Source organism: Cuculus canorus, chromosome 10 (genome assembly GCF_017976375.1).
Source record: "Cuculus canorus isolate bCucCan1 chromosome 10, bCucCan1.pri, whole genome shotgun sequence".
Classification (NCBI taxonomy): domain Eukaryota; kingdom Metazoa; phylum Chordata; class Aves; order Cuculiformes; family Cuculidae; genus Cuculus; species Cuculus canorus.
The window spans coordinates 2,740,799-2,756,488 of record NC_071410.1 but is presented as its reverse complement, the minus strand read 5'-3'; the positions used below and the strand labels follow the sequence as shown (position 1 = coordinate 2,756,488).

The window sequence follows — 15,690 nt, the reverse complement described above, 5'->3', positions numbered from 1 at the left end:
TGTTTTATAGCATCCTTCTCTATAAAGAATTACTAATTAACTTGTAACAGATACAAATTCCCGATAACTTCTCCAGCATATTTCCTTTTATGACAACTGGGAGCTCCATAATAAGTCTCACTAACCTTGATATTTCTGTATTTTGAATAAATATGCAAAGTATTCCCTTAACAATGTGAGTTTCAACATATTAAGGTATCTGTCCCCATGCATTTGTCTGTTAACCTTTTAGGGGCATGTTATGTTTTAAAGACAACAATTTTTTAAAGAAGACTAAGTTCCTTGAATGCACATTGGTTTTTAGCACAGTGCCCTCAAAATTTCTCCGTAACTGATAAAACTCCAACCTGGATTTCTTCATTTGACAGGAACTAGCTGATCATGAAAACAAGCCAAACACTATCACCTTCACAGCGAAAGGTAAACTTTAACCTTTACTTTTCAAAGGATAAATAACCTGTAAAAGTGAATGCCTGGCAAATTCTTGAAAGAACACCACTTTGGCTGGAAGCTCAACAGCACTTAGTTTTACAGCAGGGAATAAGACTGATTCGCAGCCCTGCCAGAAGATTGCTTCACAAGAGATCCCGGGATCACTCTTGCAAGAGCAGAGAAATTAACATATACCTCAGCAAAAGAAATTGTATGATCCTTCCTCTGATTTAAGGCAGAAGCACGAAGCGCCAGCCCAGACACATGCTTTGTTCTTCCTGTTGCTGCGGGATTGCCCCTTGGTTCTAGCTCACTGAGCGCTGGTACTTCATGTTGTGTGTAAACGAAACCTTTACCTAAGGGGTTTAAATTTGATTAAGATCAAGATGCAGAAATGTAATTTGCAGTTTTCACTTTTGTGAGATATTTTAATGATGCAAGAGCACAAATCCCAAACTATGATCTTCCTATTGCATTGCTGGTGTTTCATTGAGTGCAATGGGTTCATGGCAGGGCCGCAGGGACCATCAGGAGGTCTCGCTTTCTAGTGCCTACTTGGGTAATAACACACACATCCAACACCAATAGGCCTAAACAGCTGTTAGCTTTATATTTCAAAGCATGCTCATTTCTTTCTTTTATTGTCTTAGTTTCTGGAACTAAAATTAAATGCAAAGTTCTGCACTCTGCAACTACAGCCTAGATAGACTACATTATGGCTCACTTTATTTCCACAACTAGAGAGCTATAACTGAAGTAAAGATACTGACCAAAATTAATGGTGGAAGCTGGTCAACTGCTCATTAGAAATTACAAAGATAAGGAAATGGAAGCACTTCTCAAAATCCAAGATGCATAAACCAGTGAATGCTGAGCAGTATTGCTGCGATGACTTTTTTCCAGGATCGTATGTTTCAGTACTTTGGGGGTGACTTTTTTCCCCCCAATATTAGTGGAGCAGGTGTGACTCAGTCGTGTTTACTGATGGACTTCTAAATGTACTCTAAAGAAAACGAATTGACAACTCCTGCAAATGAGACAACATACAAAAGTTAAGCTTATTTTTAAAAAGTATCTTATCACCCTTTATTTTCAGGCACTTCACAATGACAAGACAGAATAAACTATCACAATTGGTTTTATGTAAATAAAAAATATTAACAAGGTCCAAATCTCTATATATTGAATACAATCAATTATAAATAAAAACATGCGCTAAATTAAAAATATTCCCATATTATAAAAGATCATGTGACCCAGTTCTTCAAGACATTGGATTTTTCAAAAATACATAGCTTCATCATATAAAAATTTCAGTACACATTCTTACTTTCATTATGTTACTGTATTATTGCATTATGAAAGAAATGTTGAGATTAAGTGACTATTAATGGTACATTTGAGAGGCATTTCAAAGTGTTCCACTATAAATTAATCAAACCATGTCTTGCAATACAACTTTTTCTGTGTACCTATGTTAGTTTTTCATGGGTTAACAGGCTTGCATACTGGATCTGAAATCTGGAAGAGATCAAGTCAGGCACGTGTATTAAAAATAAGGACTCCCAACCACAGCATAATGTAGATTTGAATTTGCTTTTTTAAAGCCATTGCATAGCACCTTTGAAGTAAGTCATTAATACTGAGATGTGGCTACAGTTCCTTGTAGTCTGGAAGAAGCCACCTACAGAGCACAACATAAAACAGAGGTTCAGGTGTCTGAACTGAAGAGGGCAGGCACCTGTTTAGATTCAAGAGAGCAACACTTCACAGAATGGTAGACAAGTAATCAAGACTCACAGTCACCACTTCAATATTTGCATAAGAGTCCTCTGATTTGGGCTGCTTTCATTTCAACAAATACATCCCAAACTTCTCTATAATAACTTGCATATTTTTTGGCACCTCTAGAGGTTTCTCTCATCACGTCTCACAAAGGTGGATGAGACGATGACTGACTTTAATAGAAGTTTACATTAACAAAGACCTATAATAGATCAAATTCCAGGTCTTACTAAAAGATTCCTTCCACCTACTAATAAAACTATATGCTAGCACAGAGAATTACCAACTGAGTGATCAATTCTAGGCTTTCTAATAACACAGAACACAACTAGACAGGATACAAAACTCTTCACACTTGTTTTGTCCCATTTTCTTTGGTTGCAGGCAGGGAAAGTTGTCTTTAGCTCCATCTGTTTCAGTGCAGAAACTCAAGCCTCTAGTTTCAGCCCCAACTTTTCAACTGTGTTGGGAAATAGAACAGAAACTGTTGGCAGAAAACAAAGCATAAACAATTGCCCTCTCCCGTAGAGAGTAATAAGACAGAAATCTCAACTAACCAAAAAGCTAAACTAAAACACAACGGTAGCAGACGAACCCAGTACTGGAATAAACCTGTGCTGTCTCTCACTCTTCTCACCCACAGAGAAGAAATGACACAGCGCAGAAATACCATTTTATGAGCTCTAGAACTGAATTCCTCAGACTGCTCATCCATCAAAGTGAGCAGGAGCAACAATTTCAAGTTCTGTTCCAGAAAATGTATCCAAAACTTCTGAGTGATGATTTAACTCTGAGGTACAGTTCGATTACGATTTTGCCCTATGGATATGACACTAAGATACACAAAACTGTCACTGGTCTGTATCATGTCTATTTACAGCATGAACCTTTTAAAACCTGGGGACATAATATAAAATGCTTGCAAGAAACACTGAATTCTTGACTGCCTAACCAACAAGTCCAACATAGACCAGATACTTCTGTCTGTACCATGAGATTTGAGTGCTAATGCCCTTGGACTATGGAAAGGCAGACGAGCTGTTGGCACAGCAGGAAGAGGGCAGTCTTTAAGGGCTTCTCTTGCCTGGAAAGTGCAGACATGGCTGTTCCCTAACAGATATCCAAGGTAGCTTCTCTCCCTGCTCCCAGAAGACTAATTCCTGTGCATAGTCAACCCGTGCAGTGTCATCACAGCGAACCCCTCCGAATTCCATGCAAACCTGCATCATCTTACCTCTCCTGTTGATTTGCGGTAGTGCATCGCTCAAAGGACATAAGCATTTAAATAGAATCTAGGAGTAAGGCAGATGTATTTTCCTTTATGTTTTTTATCCAGAATCTTATCAAAGGGTTAGCTATGGAGATAGGTAACACAATTTTTGCCATCCAGTCTTGCACTTTAAAGTGATCATTTCTTCACCATTTTCACTTCCTCATATCTTCATCTGTTTCCCTGGAAATGGTATATGAAGCCCAGTCACCCTATTTTTCTACTCCTCTCTGTGTGATGAAATACTAGATGTGTCTTGTCCAGGAGCTTTGTAAAGACGGCTTTGATATCCTCTGACTGCTGCCTGAATTCTGACAGTTCTCTAGGCCTTAAGAGATGAGTGAAGGAACAAAACACATTAAATTAAGTCAGCTGTCCCAAGCAAGTCTAACTAACAGAATTACTCTTCCTTCAACTTCACATTCACCAACTTCACCTTCCGTTGGATCCCATGTAACAAAGTCCAATACTTTGTCTGAAATCTGGATTCCAAAATATGAATACTTATTTCTTTCTGAACCATCATAAAAGCCTTGCTTATTCTTTTGCTCATTCATCACTTGTGCCTTGTGCACATGCCATAATGCAGTACCTCCTTAAAACTTCTACTAGTCCTACAGTGACACAGCAATATAGGCTGCCTGGACTTTACCAGTCATTTCCCTTTACATTAGCAGCTGAAGAAGAAAGAACTGCATCGTGAAATCTCTTCTTACGGAGAACAGGAGCAAGTAACCCTTCATATCCCAACGCTGAGAATACATTCACAGGAAGCAGCATTTCTTTCCAGGTTTAAGTCTCCCAACCGGGCCATCAGTTTGTACAGTTTGTTCTTGCTTCCCCCCCTCAACTTAACAAAGCACATATTTTCATCAATTTAAAGGTAACAGAATTCAACAGGTCGAAGGACAAACTACCAGCACAGCACCCTTTGCAGTTTGTATATTCAGGAAGTGTGACAGTAGATACAGATGAGTTCAGCTCTAGGCAGCAGGTTGATCATCACTGTGCACTGACAAGGAGTTGCACATTGCTCGAGGAAGACAACCACATCTATTCCAATCCTTATACCTCGAAACTACAGGAGGTTTCCAGCTTCCTAAACATTGCTAATGCACTTTATATAGATTCAAGCAGTACCAGTTTCATGGGTTCAGCAATTTGCATACAGTTCTTCAAAATATTAGATGAAAACTAATGCATAGTCTATAAAATATGTTTTAGAGATCAGTTGTGTGTTTTTTCCCCAACTGAAGTGACATTTCAATACACAAGAAGCACACTGGACAAGAAGTTTTTCCATTCACCTTTGTGAAAGAGGCAAAACAACAGAAAATTACTTTTTTTCATTGCAAAGTGATTTGTTCATACAAGCATTAAGAATAATGCTATTCGTGTGATAGAACGAGTGACTTTTTAAGGGTACTCAGACCAATAAGAAGTTGTGCTTCATTCCAGAGCTTAAAGAAAAAAGACAAAGAAACCTCTGCAAACCCCATCCATCACATTCTTCTTTCAGAACAATGAACACCTGAGCCGAAGCATAGAGATATGTTTACATTTTCAAATAGCCTTTGTGAAGTTACATTTATTAACAAGTTTGGCACAGAGAAACCTCACTGTGAGAAGACATTGACAAATCTCATTTCTCAGTATCTTGCTAATGACACTGACGATAAGTGAATTCTCACTGCTTCTAAGTAGTGAGAAAAAATAGTCACTAAACAGAATCATGTAAGTCAATAATATAAACTGGCATATAAGAAAAATACCTGATTATATGACACCTCACAGAGTATGTATTGTAAGGATTATTCCTTCCCTTCTTCCCTCCCCCTTATCTGAACTGTATTATACTTCGTGAAGACTTGCAAGCAGACTTGTCTCAGCTTCTGGTACTGTACATATCCACATCTTCCGGGCTGGACTGGCCATGGTCCATAAGTTTTGGATCAGGCCTAAATTTTGGTGCCTTCAGTGTTCCTGTTACAGATATTAAAGAAATTTATTTAAAAAAAGACCATATATATATTTGAGCTGTAGGGAAAAAAGGTTACGGTGCATTTTAAGAATTACAGTAACAATATGCTATGACAGTCTGCTCCACTTTAAAGCGAGGGTAACTACAAAATTAAGCCAAGTAATTCAGAATTTGCCTTGGATTTGCAAATCACCCTGAGATTACACTTGACATTTTTAATTTACCTGATGAAGTCACTGCATCTGTGCTACTCCAAGATTCTACTGGAGAAGGTTCTGTTCTGTTAAATGATCTTGATTCAATAGCAGACACAGGTGTTGTACCAGATATTTCCTTCTTTTTCTTATCTTCTTTTACAAGTGATTTTGAGTCTTGCTGCAGCTGTGAACCAAACATTAGTAGTAATAAAAAAAAATGCATATGGGTATATGTTTAATACATTACTGCAAACCAGAGCTTTTGAGTCTGGAAGCTTATACTTTACAGAAAAAGGCGAGAGAAATTAGAACAAGCTCAGAGGACAACAAGAATTACATAAGAGTTAGAGAGCCTTTCTCTAAGAAAAGGTTATAACAGAGAGAAGATAATGCCATGAACAATGGTAAATTTTCAATACGCAATAGGCCAATAGAAAGAGGTTACTGACCATTTCTTCTCTATGGCTGCAATGAGGATGGGACAAAGGAAAAAAATAGACATGGACTATTTATCTCACAGGGTAGTGAAAACAGACTACTTGGAGTGGCTGTGGAATTCCCTTCACTGACAGGTATAAGGATAAGCCAGTCATACCGACTGTAATTCTGCGTGCTTTTCTCTCAGATTCAGCAGCCTGCTTAGGACCAAAGCTTGAACCAAAATGGATTGGTTTTGTCAAGAACAAAAATGAGTTACAAGAGAAACTCTTGTGCATCTTGCACGTATTATGGGACTACACAGGGGCCTGGCCCTCAATATCCATCAGTCTGAAAGGTGTAACAAATATCACACTAAACTAACACTGAAGTTACAAAAATATCAGTTACCAATCGGTGATCTTAAACAGTATCAGCAGAACAGTACTTGGCTACTTTGCATGCCTGAGGTACAGGCCTTATTTCTGAAAGCCTACCTTGCTGACATCTTCCTTTTTAGCCCACAGCGATCGCACAGCTTCGTAGCTTTGATGGCTTGCAGAAATTAACTTTTTTCCTGTTACCTAGTTTTTTAAAAGCAAATTAATTTAATGACAGCTTTAAAAATACTGAGACACAGACCATTCAAATAAAATGCATCTTCCTTGCACAAGAACACGCTTGACCCCACACAGACATTTCAATAATCTACTTTTCAAAATCTAGTGCATAGTTCTGTTAAAGAAAGCAAATCCTAAATAATGTTTAGAATGGAACTAGAATTCCACAGCAGCATTCACACACTACACACACGTACTCAAAATGAAATCTAAACCTGATCAGCAAACAGTGTTTTGGCAACGTCGGCACAACAGACTGGCAGCAGCGTTAAAGGTTGCAAACTTGTCTCACTATGTCAGAAATGATCAGAGACAGTAGTGGAGACGGAAAAAGTCCCAGAAGATAAGCCGGGCCCATGTTAGCGAGCTTTGCTTTACAAATGGCCGAGTCCTTCAGTCTAGTTTTGAAAGGTATTTTACAATACGGCAGTAACTAGGGAGTACCTTTACAAATGCTCTGTGGAAACAGAATGCTTCAGAGCTGCACCTACAGGAAACTCTGCAAAAGGTGATACTTAATGCATGGATATCCAGAAGGGTTTAGCTTCCCGAGATAGGTCATAACACAGTGAAGCATTCCAATACATTTCTCTATCTTCCAACCCTGACATTTAAGTCTTATGATGACAAGCCAAGAAATCCCACCGCCTCTGGAGAAGAATATGCTTTCCTAAATAGGGAAACACTGGAAAACTATAGAGAAGGAAGAGATACAGACTTTATACCCTACCTTCCAACTAACTTCTTGTATAGAAAAGCACTGTGTACAAACAATTCTTGCACACAAAATATTAAGAACAGTTCTGCTTTTCTATATAAAAAGCTAAGATATATTCTGATCAGGTAAGACAACTGCAAGATGATAGTAATTGGAAAACAAGGAACTTACCAAAGGATGCAATTGTAGAGCATCTCAAATTGCATATCAACCAAATTTGGCCAGGATTTATTTTTTATTTATTTTAGCAATATAAAATAATCTTTCATTTGAGAAATGAGGATTAAAAATTGTGAGGCTATACAACTACATTTTTGAAATTCACTCATTTTATTCCTTTTTTGTACATATGTGATTAACAGCTGTAATGCATTATAATTTTGAATGACGATGCATGCGAGTTCTGACTTGAACACCCATGACGCTTAATTCAAGTAAAATGGGAATGCTAAATTCACCGTTGATTCAATATTAAAGTAGAAGTAAACTTACCTTAGCAATCACCACTGACTGAGCCGGGTAACAAACAGAAATTCCTAAAGTAGCAAGTCCCAATGGATAAGCAATTTTCTTAAATCTAGAACCTGTATAAAGCCAAATATTTTAAATAATTAGGAGCTAATGAAATGTAAAGCTAAGCAGCTGTATCAATCACATACAATTTTTTAACCCCTAACCATTGTTAGCAACAAACTTATCCCCATAACAGCTGGAGGAGGGAATACAGAGCGTGATCATAGTTTTTTGCAGGAGAGGCTGATATTCTGAATGCTCATTTATTGGATGAGAAATAGCCTCTAATGAGATTTTCCAATCTGTGAAAAACGAGAAGCAGCACCTCATTTAGGAGCTGCTGTGGGTCTTCACTAGCTCCACATGCATTTTCTTGAGGACACAGGTTGCAGAATTTGGAGCAACCAGGAGCCTGGGAACTGAGGCCTTGGTTCAAAGGTGACAAGAGCTGGGCCAGGCTCAGGTTCCCGTTTGCTGACAAGGAGCCCTGATGGCAGAGGAGTCTCAAGTCTGAGTCTTTTTTTTAGATCTGTCTACCAAAAAGTAATAGGGACACAAGAAGAATGCTTTTACTGATTTGCCAAAATTCTAAGCCATTTACTTTGTGAAATGTTCAGATAAACACACACTGAGGTATTACAGACTAACATTTTATGAACAATATTTTCTGTCAGGTTAAATCTTATTCCTCTAATATTTATCTTGAGAGGCAGCTGTATCTATTAAATTATTTATTTGGTTTCAAAGCTGCCAAAACCATGCCTTACAATGGGTATTCTCTTATAGCCGCTAGTCAAACAACAACGTTCTTTTACCTCTTCCCTTTAAATTCCCTTAGTTTTCACAATATTCAGTAACTTTACCTGTTAATTTGTCATGTTGAAAACTAGTAACAAACTCAAATAAGAGTCCTACTTTGAATTTCTGTTGATTCCACCATTAAAATTGATGGTATAATGCTGCTCTATTACGTCTCTGCTAGCTTCTAAAAGAAGGGTTTGATAATGTCCCCTCAGTTTATCAGAAAGGATTTTTTAAGATACTAGTTCCATAGGTTTTTGCCTGTTTCAGAAAAGCCTTTTTGGCTATTAAAATCACTAGAATACATTCTAAATATTCAACAGACCAATAATGAAAGTAACCCCCCTACCTTTTCTTGCCAGCACTACACCAGCAAAACCCGATATTGTAATTACACCAACTTTGGGAAGAAATTCTGGTGGTGGATTCTTCAGGTAAACGTAAGCGTCTTAGAATTAAAGAAGAAGAAACAGAAGAAATATTAATCCTTTTATTTCATGCTTATGAAGGTGGAAGTAAAATTATGAATATCCAAAACTGAAAACAGCCCAAGACTAGGGGTTTTTTGTTAATGAGTGAAGATGCCTTATTTTCCAGGTGCACATTCTGCTGTCTGTCAGACAGAACAAGAACCAAAGTCCTCAAAGCACAGCAACAAAGCCAATACTTTTCCTTCTTAGGTACTTTTTTATGTTTTGTAAAATGTTAGTCCTTAATCAAGGAAAAGGAAAGCATGGGACTAAGTTTTGATGTGACTACAAGTTAATACAGATTAAATGAGATAATTTTTGAATCTCTCAATGTACTATCTTTATGGAAAGTAACTTATAGCTATAGTTTCTGATACCGGACTTGAAGGCAAATACTGCTTGTAACTCGTGCTAGAATTAAGAAAATGGTTTTATAATTAAGACAAGCTGTTGGATTTCCATCCTTGGAATGCTCAAGACCCGACTGGGCAGAGACCTCAGCAACCTGCTTTGGCCCTGCTTTAAGCAGGGGACTGGACTAGACAACCTATGTAGGTGAGATATCCACGGGGATATATCAACTTCAATGATTCCGTAAGACTATGATTTTAATAACAAAGCTAAAACAAAGGAAAGAGACATAGTATTTAATTGGTTGTTTCTCCACCTGAGAACAAAAATGAAACAGCCCAGTGCATTAACAGTGGTCACAGCTTTTTCCCCCAACACCTGCAGAAAGTATTCCAGTGCACTCTCCTTTTTCCCTCCTCAGTCTGTAACTAGAATTTGCTCTTTCAACCATATTTCTAACAGGAAACGCTCAATTCAGAAATAATGTGACTTGCCTACCTTTTCCAAATTGAATTGAATCCAGTATTCCATTTTTAACAAAGAGAAAAGCATCCTAAAAAACCCAGCACAAACAAAACAAAAATGTAAAATCTTTGCAAGAGTATAAGTTTTCAGTACAAACCTACTCAGTTGATACATAGAGCTCAGTACAATGACACAAAGAAATATTACGTAAGCTTTTTTTTAAAAAAAAACCAAACCGGATCAGTGAACTTTACCATGGCTGTGCTGAGATCTATCTCCTTTTTGACTATCAGATTCATATTTTTAAGTCTTTCTTTGATACTTAGTTTAAAAACAATATAGTAAGATCACTTTCAAAACTGAAATCTCGGGAACAAAACTGTAGGGTACCAAAATATCTGGCCCTCAACTGTATAACATAAGAAAACTCAACCATAAAATATAATCTCCTTTTCTGTAGAGAGACTTACTCAGTAACACTGATTTAGTTTGTAAAAATTATGCTCAGTTTCACTACAGAAAAGCAATATTGGTTTGGTCCAAGATGTGTGCCCAACCAATCTGCATTACTCCCTTTAACTGGTCCATTTATTTAATGACAGGTTCTTCTTTAACCAAAAAAAACTTCTCCTGGCCTATTATTAGTGTCATTGTCTGCAGATAGCTAAACAAATGACATAAATACACATTCTTTAGGAGATTAATGAAAAATAATGTCATCTTGAGTTATTGCAGTAACACAGAACTTGTACCACCAGAGGTCACTGCTAGCCAATCTCTGAAACACTCACTTGATAGTTAAGGGCATGGAAAAATTGGATACAAATTTATGATGGAACTATTTCAGTTACACAATCACTGATGATTAGACCAATCAACCTGCCCTTTGGAAGCAGCATTGCCGCCATGGATTGTACCTGCAATTCGAGGCTCCTAAATGCTATGGAGTTCTGCTAGCAGGAATTTACCTACAGAACTCTTGCTATAGAAGTTAACCAAGAAATACTCTAACCCTGACATTGTGGGTTGGTCTAGATCCAGTTTAATATTGACTGAAAAGAACCTCTTTCAACTCACTGCCTTTTGATTTGGGAAAAAAGGAGAAGGCACAGGTTCCATGTTATAAGCACAGCAGTGAAAAATGAGAGAAGTGTTCATTTTTGTATCTCAAATTACACGGAATTGCCAAATTCTCCAGGGGGAAGTATACCGTTTTTCCGGTGCTTTAGTCTAGTGCTTTGTATGAACTGCAGGAAGCTTCGGATGCAGGTATTTCTTACCTTGCACCATCCAATGTAGCGGCCGGTTGTTTGTCTTACTGACGAAAACTGCTTTTGCAAGTGACCAGGCTGCTCTTCAATGTATCTCGATTTCAGAGGAGGTGGACAGTAAATTGGAAGCTGGAAAGAAAAGCACAACTGTACTGCAGGGCGATACCTCTGTGCACTGATTAGTATTTACACTGAGCAGTGTTCTTGAAGACAGCAAATCCTTAGTATTCCCTCTATATAAAACAACAAACAAAACCCTCTATATAAAATTATGCTCTTTTGTACTTACAAACTTTACACAAGTATGACTGCAGGGCAGTTCTCTAGAAATGAGAACTGAAAGCACCGCACAGGTTTGAAAAAGTTCGATTACCAAGGATGATAAAAATACCTTTTATTCAGAAAAATAGTTTGAAGACGCATGCATGCATTACTAGAAATCGTACAACAGAAAAAGTCTATCATCAGTAAGTACTATACACTTTTACTTTTTCTCGCTTCAGTCTGGAAATAACATAACAAAAATGAGATAAAATTTTACTGACTTACTATTGCAACACTTCATGTTTTACTTGTGCCATGGGTGTCAGTTATTTAGGAGGTAGTTTTTATTATCACACACTACTTCGCTATGTATTGTATTTACTGGGTAATACAATTCAATGGAAGGAGACGGAATTCTGCAGATTCTTCCAGTATTATTTTACAGACAGACAGACAGTAAGATTCTTACCTGACTGGGCTTCACCAGGTGACCTTTGGATTCCCTTTCTGCTGCAGCATGTACAGTGATACACGCAAACGGCACAGCAGCAGACACAGCTGCCAGCTTTGCCACCTGGGACAGACAACAAGAAAAGGGAATCTTAGTGCAGAAAGGAACATTTTACTCCAGTAAAGTCCATCTTTTAGTACTGTGTTATGCTTCATCAAATACAAGATTGAACAAGTCACTTTTAAAACCTTTTTAAAACAACACAGGTTTTAGAGACCTCTTCTACCTTACAGAAAGCCTTTCTCGGACTAAAATTGTAAAGAAAAAGCTAGAGCCAGGGTGGCTACACGTAAGAATATTTGCCGTTTTCCCTTTTGGTGCCCAATGACTACCTGAGCACCTCAGGAGAGAACGTCACCAGGAGGCTCTGCCAACTCTGTTGTGCCCCAGCCCAGGAGGGCAGCTCTCCCACACCCAACAGCTCCAGGGGACAGAGGATGACAATAATCAACAAACCAACAACACACAATAACCGTCTTTCGGATAATGCAGAATGCTGCAGCCCAAGCTACGGATGATTATCTATACAGGACGCCTCTCCTCAAAGAAAAATCTGCATTTTTAAAGCATTATTCAAGGGAACTGTTTAAAATACATCACGAAGCAGACAGCCTATTTCTGATGCTACCAAGAAAAGGTAAATAGAAAACAAACAAAAAAAAGTAAAAGAAAATAAAATTTAGAGTGAGAAACCATGAAAAAGTCACATTGTTCATTTAACAAACGGGATTAATTTGTTACAGAAATTCACAAGGAATTTTACAGTGCTAAATGTAACAGAGAAAGTTATAGTAGAAATGATGAAAGCCGTCCGATTCCTGGCTGACAATAATTGCTTCACTTTGAGGAGCCTGAAGACAAATGCATACTGGTTTAAAAATCCAAGAGAACAGCTGTACTATGGAACACTGGTGCCAGCAAGTTTCCAAGCAAGTTTCACTCTTTTCTACTGAAATCACAAAGAACTAAGGTGAAAGGAAAGCAACACCACCTTGGCTGCATAAAAGAGGCTCCACCACATTGTCTGCGCTCTTCCTTTATCTAATGACTGGGTATATTAAAGAGACTTCAGTTAGCTAAATTGCTTCTTCTTCTTCCAATTATTTTTTTTAACATGACTTCGAAGGGCATGATGCATTAAACAAGGAAAATCACCTATTCTTTAGTTAGAGAAATTAAGAGATATTTCACCTAGGAAATCTTCTTTTGGAAGTTATTGAGAAGTAAGAAGTGGCAGGATCATATTGTCATACCAAAGACTAGGAGAGAAATACAGAGAAAAATACCTGCAACAAATCCAAACCATAAAAAATGCTGGAATTAAATGGTTAACCATCAGAATGACTCCAGAAGATTAGTCGATAAATGATTCAAACAAACAAAATGTTCTCTTCAATGAATTCAAGAAATACTTTAATTGAATTTTAATTAATTGAAAGAGTTTAGTCCAACATCTGCTCTGCATTTTATGACTAGTTCTGCTTTCATCTGAATTAATGCTCTGACCCAAGCCCTACAGAACTAACAGAAGAAAATCACTTGGTCCCTAACGGCAACAGACCCAAATGCCAGCAGTTATAAAAGCTGTGAGCTCAGATTACATCTTCTGGTGATGAATCCTGTGCGGACACAGATCTAAACACCACCAGCACTGCAGATACTAGAAATTACCAGCCTTACTGGTCTGGATGGGGAGCGGTCAATGGGGAGAGGCAGAAGATTCCCAGGAACACCACTGCCTGGCTGTGGATGCTGCCATCACACTGCAACGTGTGCCACCAGCACGTTGCTTTTTTCACATGCATAACAAGCACACTGTTTATCTCAAAGCACTGAACAGCGCAGACTAACAGTCATGGCATTAGTTTTGATGAGAAGACTGAATAGCAGTTATTTACTGCAATAATTTATTACATGCTCTCTAGCAGAAAAGTGTTACAGCTCTGCCTTCTAATAGTAGAACTGGACTAAACTAACCAAAATATAATAAAACTGTCAAATGTACCTGGATAATTTTGGCTTTAAGTCCTTGCATTTCAAACGATCTACTTCAAAGTGCTAGAATCTTATCAAATATCAAAAATACAGATTCTGTAAAAAAAAAAAAAGTTAAAAAGCTACATCACTGCAATTAAATCACTATCTTAAAAGATGCAGAATAAAACCTAAGCATAATAAACCTATATATTTAATTTATGCTAATCTCCAAGTTGCTAAGTATTGTTTCCCACTGAAACTGCCAAGTTCTATATACTTGCTTCAAGAACTGGAACACAAGTAAGAAAACTTTGAGCAACTTGATGCAGTGGGAGGTGTCCCTGTCCCCTGCAGGGGCTTGGAACTGGATGGGCTTTAAGGTCCCTTCCAACCCAAACTATTCCGTGATGATTCTATGACTTAAACGTCCCTATTTTAGCGATGGTGGAACACCACTACAGGTTAGCGTGCTGCCACCAAACGCGCATCTCGGCAGGGAGCACTGGGAGGCGTGTCGGAGCTCTAAGGAGATGGAGAGTGAGCAGAGGGAAATCCTTTACTCCCTGCTGTACAACTGAACCGCCTCGCGAGCCAGCGCGCCCCACCTCCAGCTCTCGCACCGAGAGGGCCACGCCGAGACCCCCTCCCTCCCCTGGCCCCTCGGTGGGCCCCCACCCCGAGCGAGCACAGCCTCTGGATCCCGGTGCCGGGAGCAGGGAACCGTGCAGCACCCCAGGAGTGGAGCCCCAAGACAGGGCTCCCCACAGGACCGGATCTCCCATAGAAGGATGTCACCCCAGGCCAGGGCTCCCCAAAGGAGTGGGGTCATCCCAGGACGGGGCTCTCCAAAGGACAGGATCCCCCACAGGAGTGGCGTCACCGCAGGACGGGATCCCCCTGTGATGGAGATCCCCCACAGGACGCGGATTCCACCAGGAGGGGCTGAACACCAACACACCGATCACCTCCAAGACAGGACTACCCCAGGAGGTGGGGGTCTGCCCCCGGATGAGCTCCTCCCAGAACAGGGGTCTCCAAAGGAGGGGGCTCCCCACAGCACGGGATCCCCCACAAGATGGGGCTCCCCCCCGCCAAAGGGCCGGGATCCCCCCAGGAAGGGGAACCCCACAAGACAGGGACGGGGTCACCCCAAGACGAGGATCAGCCCCAGACCGGGCTCAGCCAGGGCGGGGCTACCCACAGGACGGGCTCCTCCGGGACAAGGGGGTCACCCCGGGACGGGCTCTCCCCACGCCGGGCTCCCCCCACGCCGCCTCCAAGGGGAACCCGGGGCTGCCCCTCCTTCCCCGTTCTGACCGGAGCCCCCGAGAGCTGTAGATCCGCAGGAGGCCCCGCGGTGCCCCCGGGCCGCGTTATCTCCGCGCGGGGCCGACAACAAGAGGAATACCCCCGTCCCTTTCGGCTAGCGGCCCTCACCTCGGCCGCCATCTTAGCGGCAGCGGCGCGCGGGGCGTGCCCGAGCGAAGGGGGCGTGGTCTAGATGGGCGGGGGCGTGGTCAAGAGAGGGGCTGTATCGCAGAGGGCGTGGTCAACGCGGAGGGGCGGGGACTACATGGGATGTGTCTGATGGAGGGGCGTGGCCAAACTTGGGGGTGTGGCCGAGCGCCCGTTGGGCTGGGGCTGCTG

General features: G+C 40.2%; 1 protein-coding gene across 3 annotated transcripts; it reads right to left on the bottom strand.

Moving 5' to 3' along the window:
* Positions 1-1,469: 1,469 nt before the first annotated feature.
* APOOL (apolipoprotein O like) lies at positions 1,470-15,577 on the bottom strand. Of its 3 annotated transcripts, XR_008451479.1 has the most exons (11): positions 15,481-15,547; positions 14,072-14,157; positions 12,025-12,129; positions 11,301-11,420; positions 10,054-10,108; positions 9,084-9,182; positions 7,913-8,004; positions 6,580-6,666; positions 5,693-5,849; positions 5,260-5,470; positions 1,470-4,794 (listed from the first exon to the last, which is right to left on the bottom strand). XR_008451479.1 is itself a non-coding variant. In XM_054075692.1 (10 exons), exons 2-10 carry the CDS (start codon positions 14,099-14,101, stop codon positions 5,373-5,375), a joined length of 843 nt encoding a protein of 280 aa, XP_053931667.1. In that variant the 5' UTR covers positions 14,102-14,157; positions 15,481-15,547; the 3' UTR covers positions 5,060-5,372. The 3 variants fall into 3 exon arrangements, 2 of the variants coding, with proteins under 2 accessions (XP_053931667.1, XP_053931668.1); XM_054075692.1 differs by lacking the exon at positions 1,470-4,794 and having other exon boundaries at positions 5,060-5,470; XM_054075693.1 differs by lacking the exons at positions 1,470-4,794; positions 14,072-14,157 and having other exon boundaries at positions 5,060-5,470; positions 15,481-15,577.
* Positions 15,578-15,690: the final 113 nt, after the last annotated feature.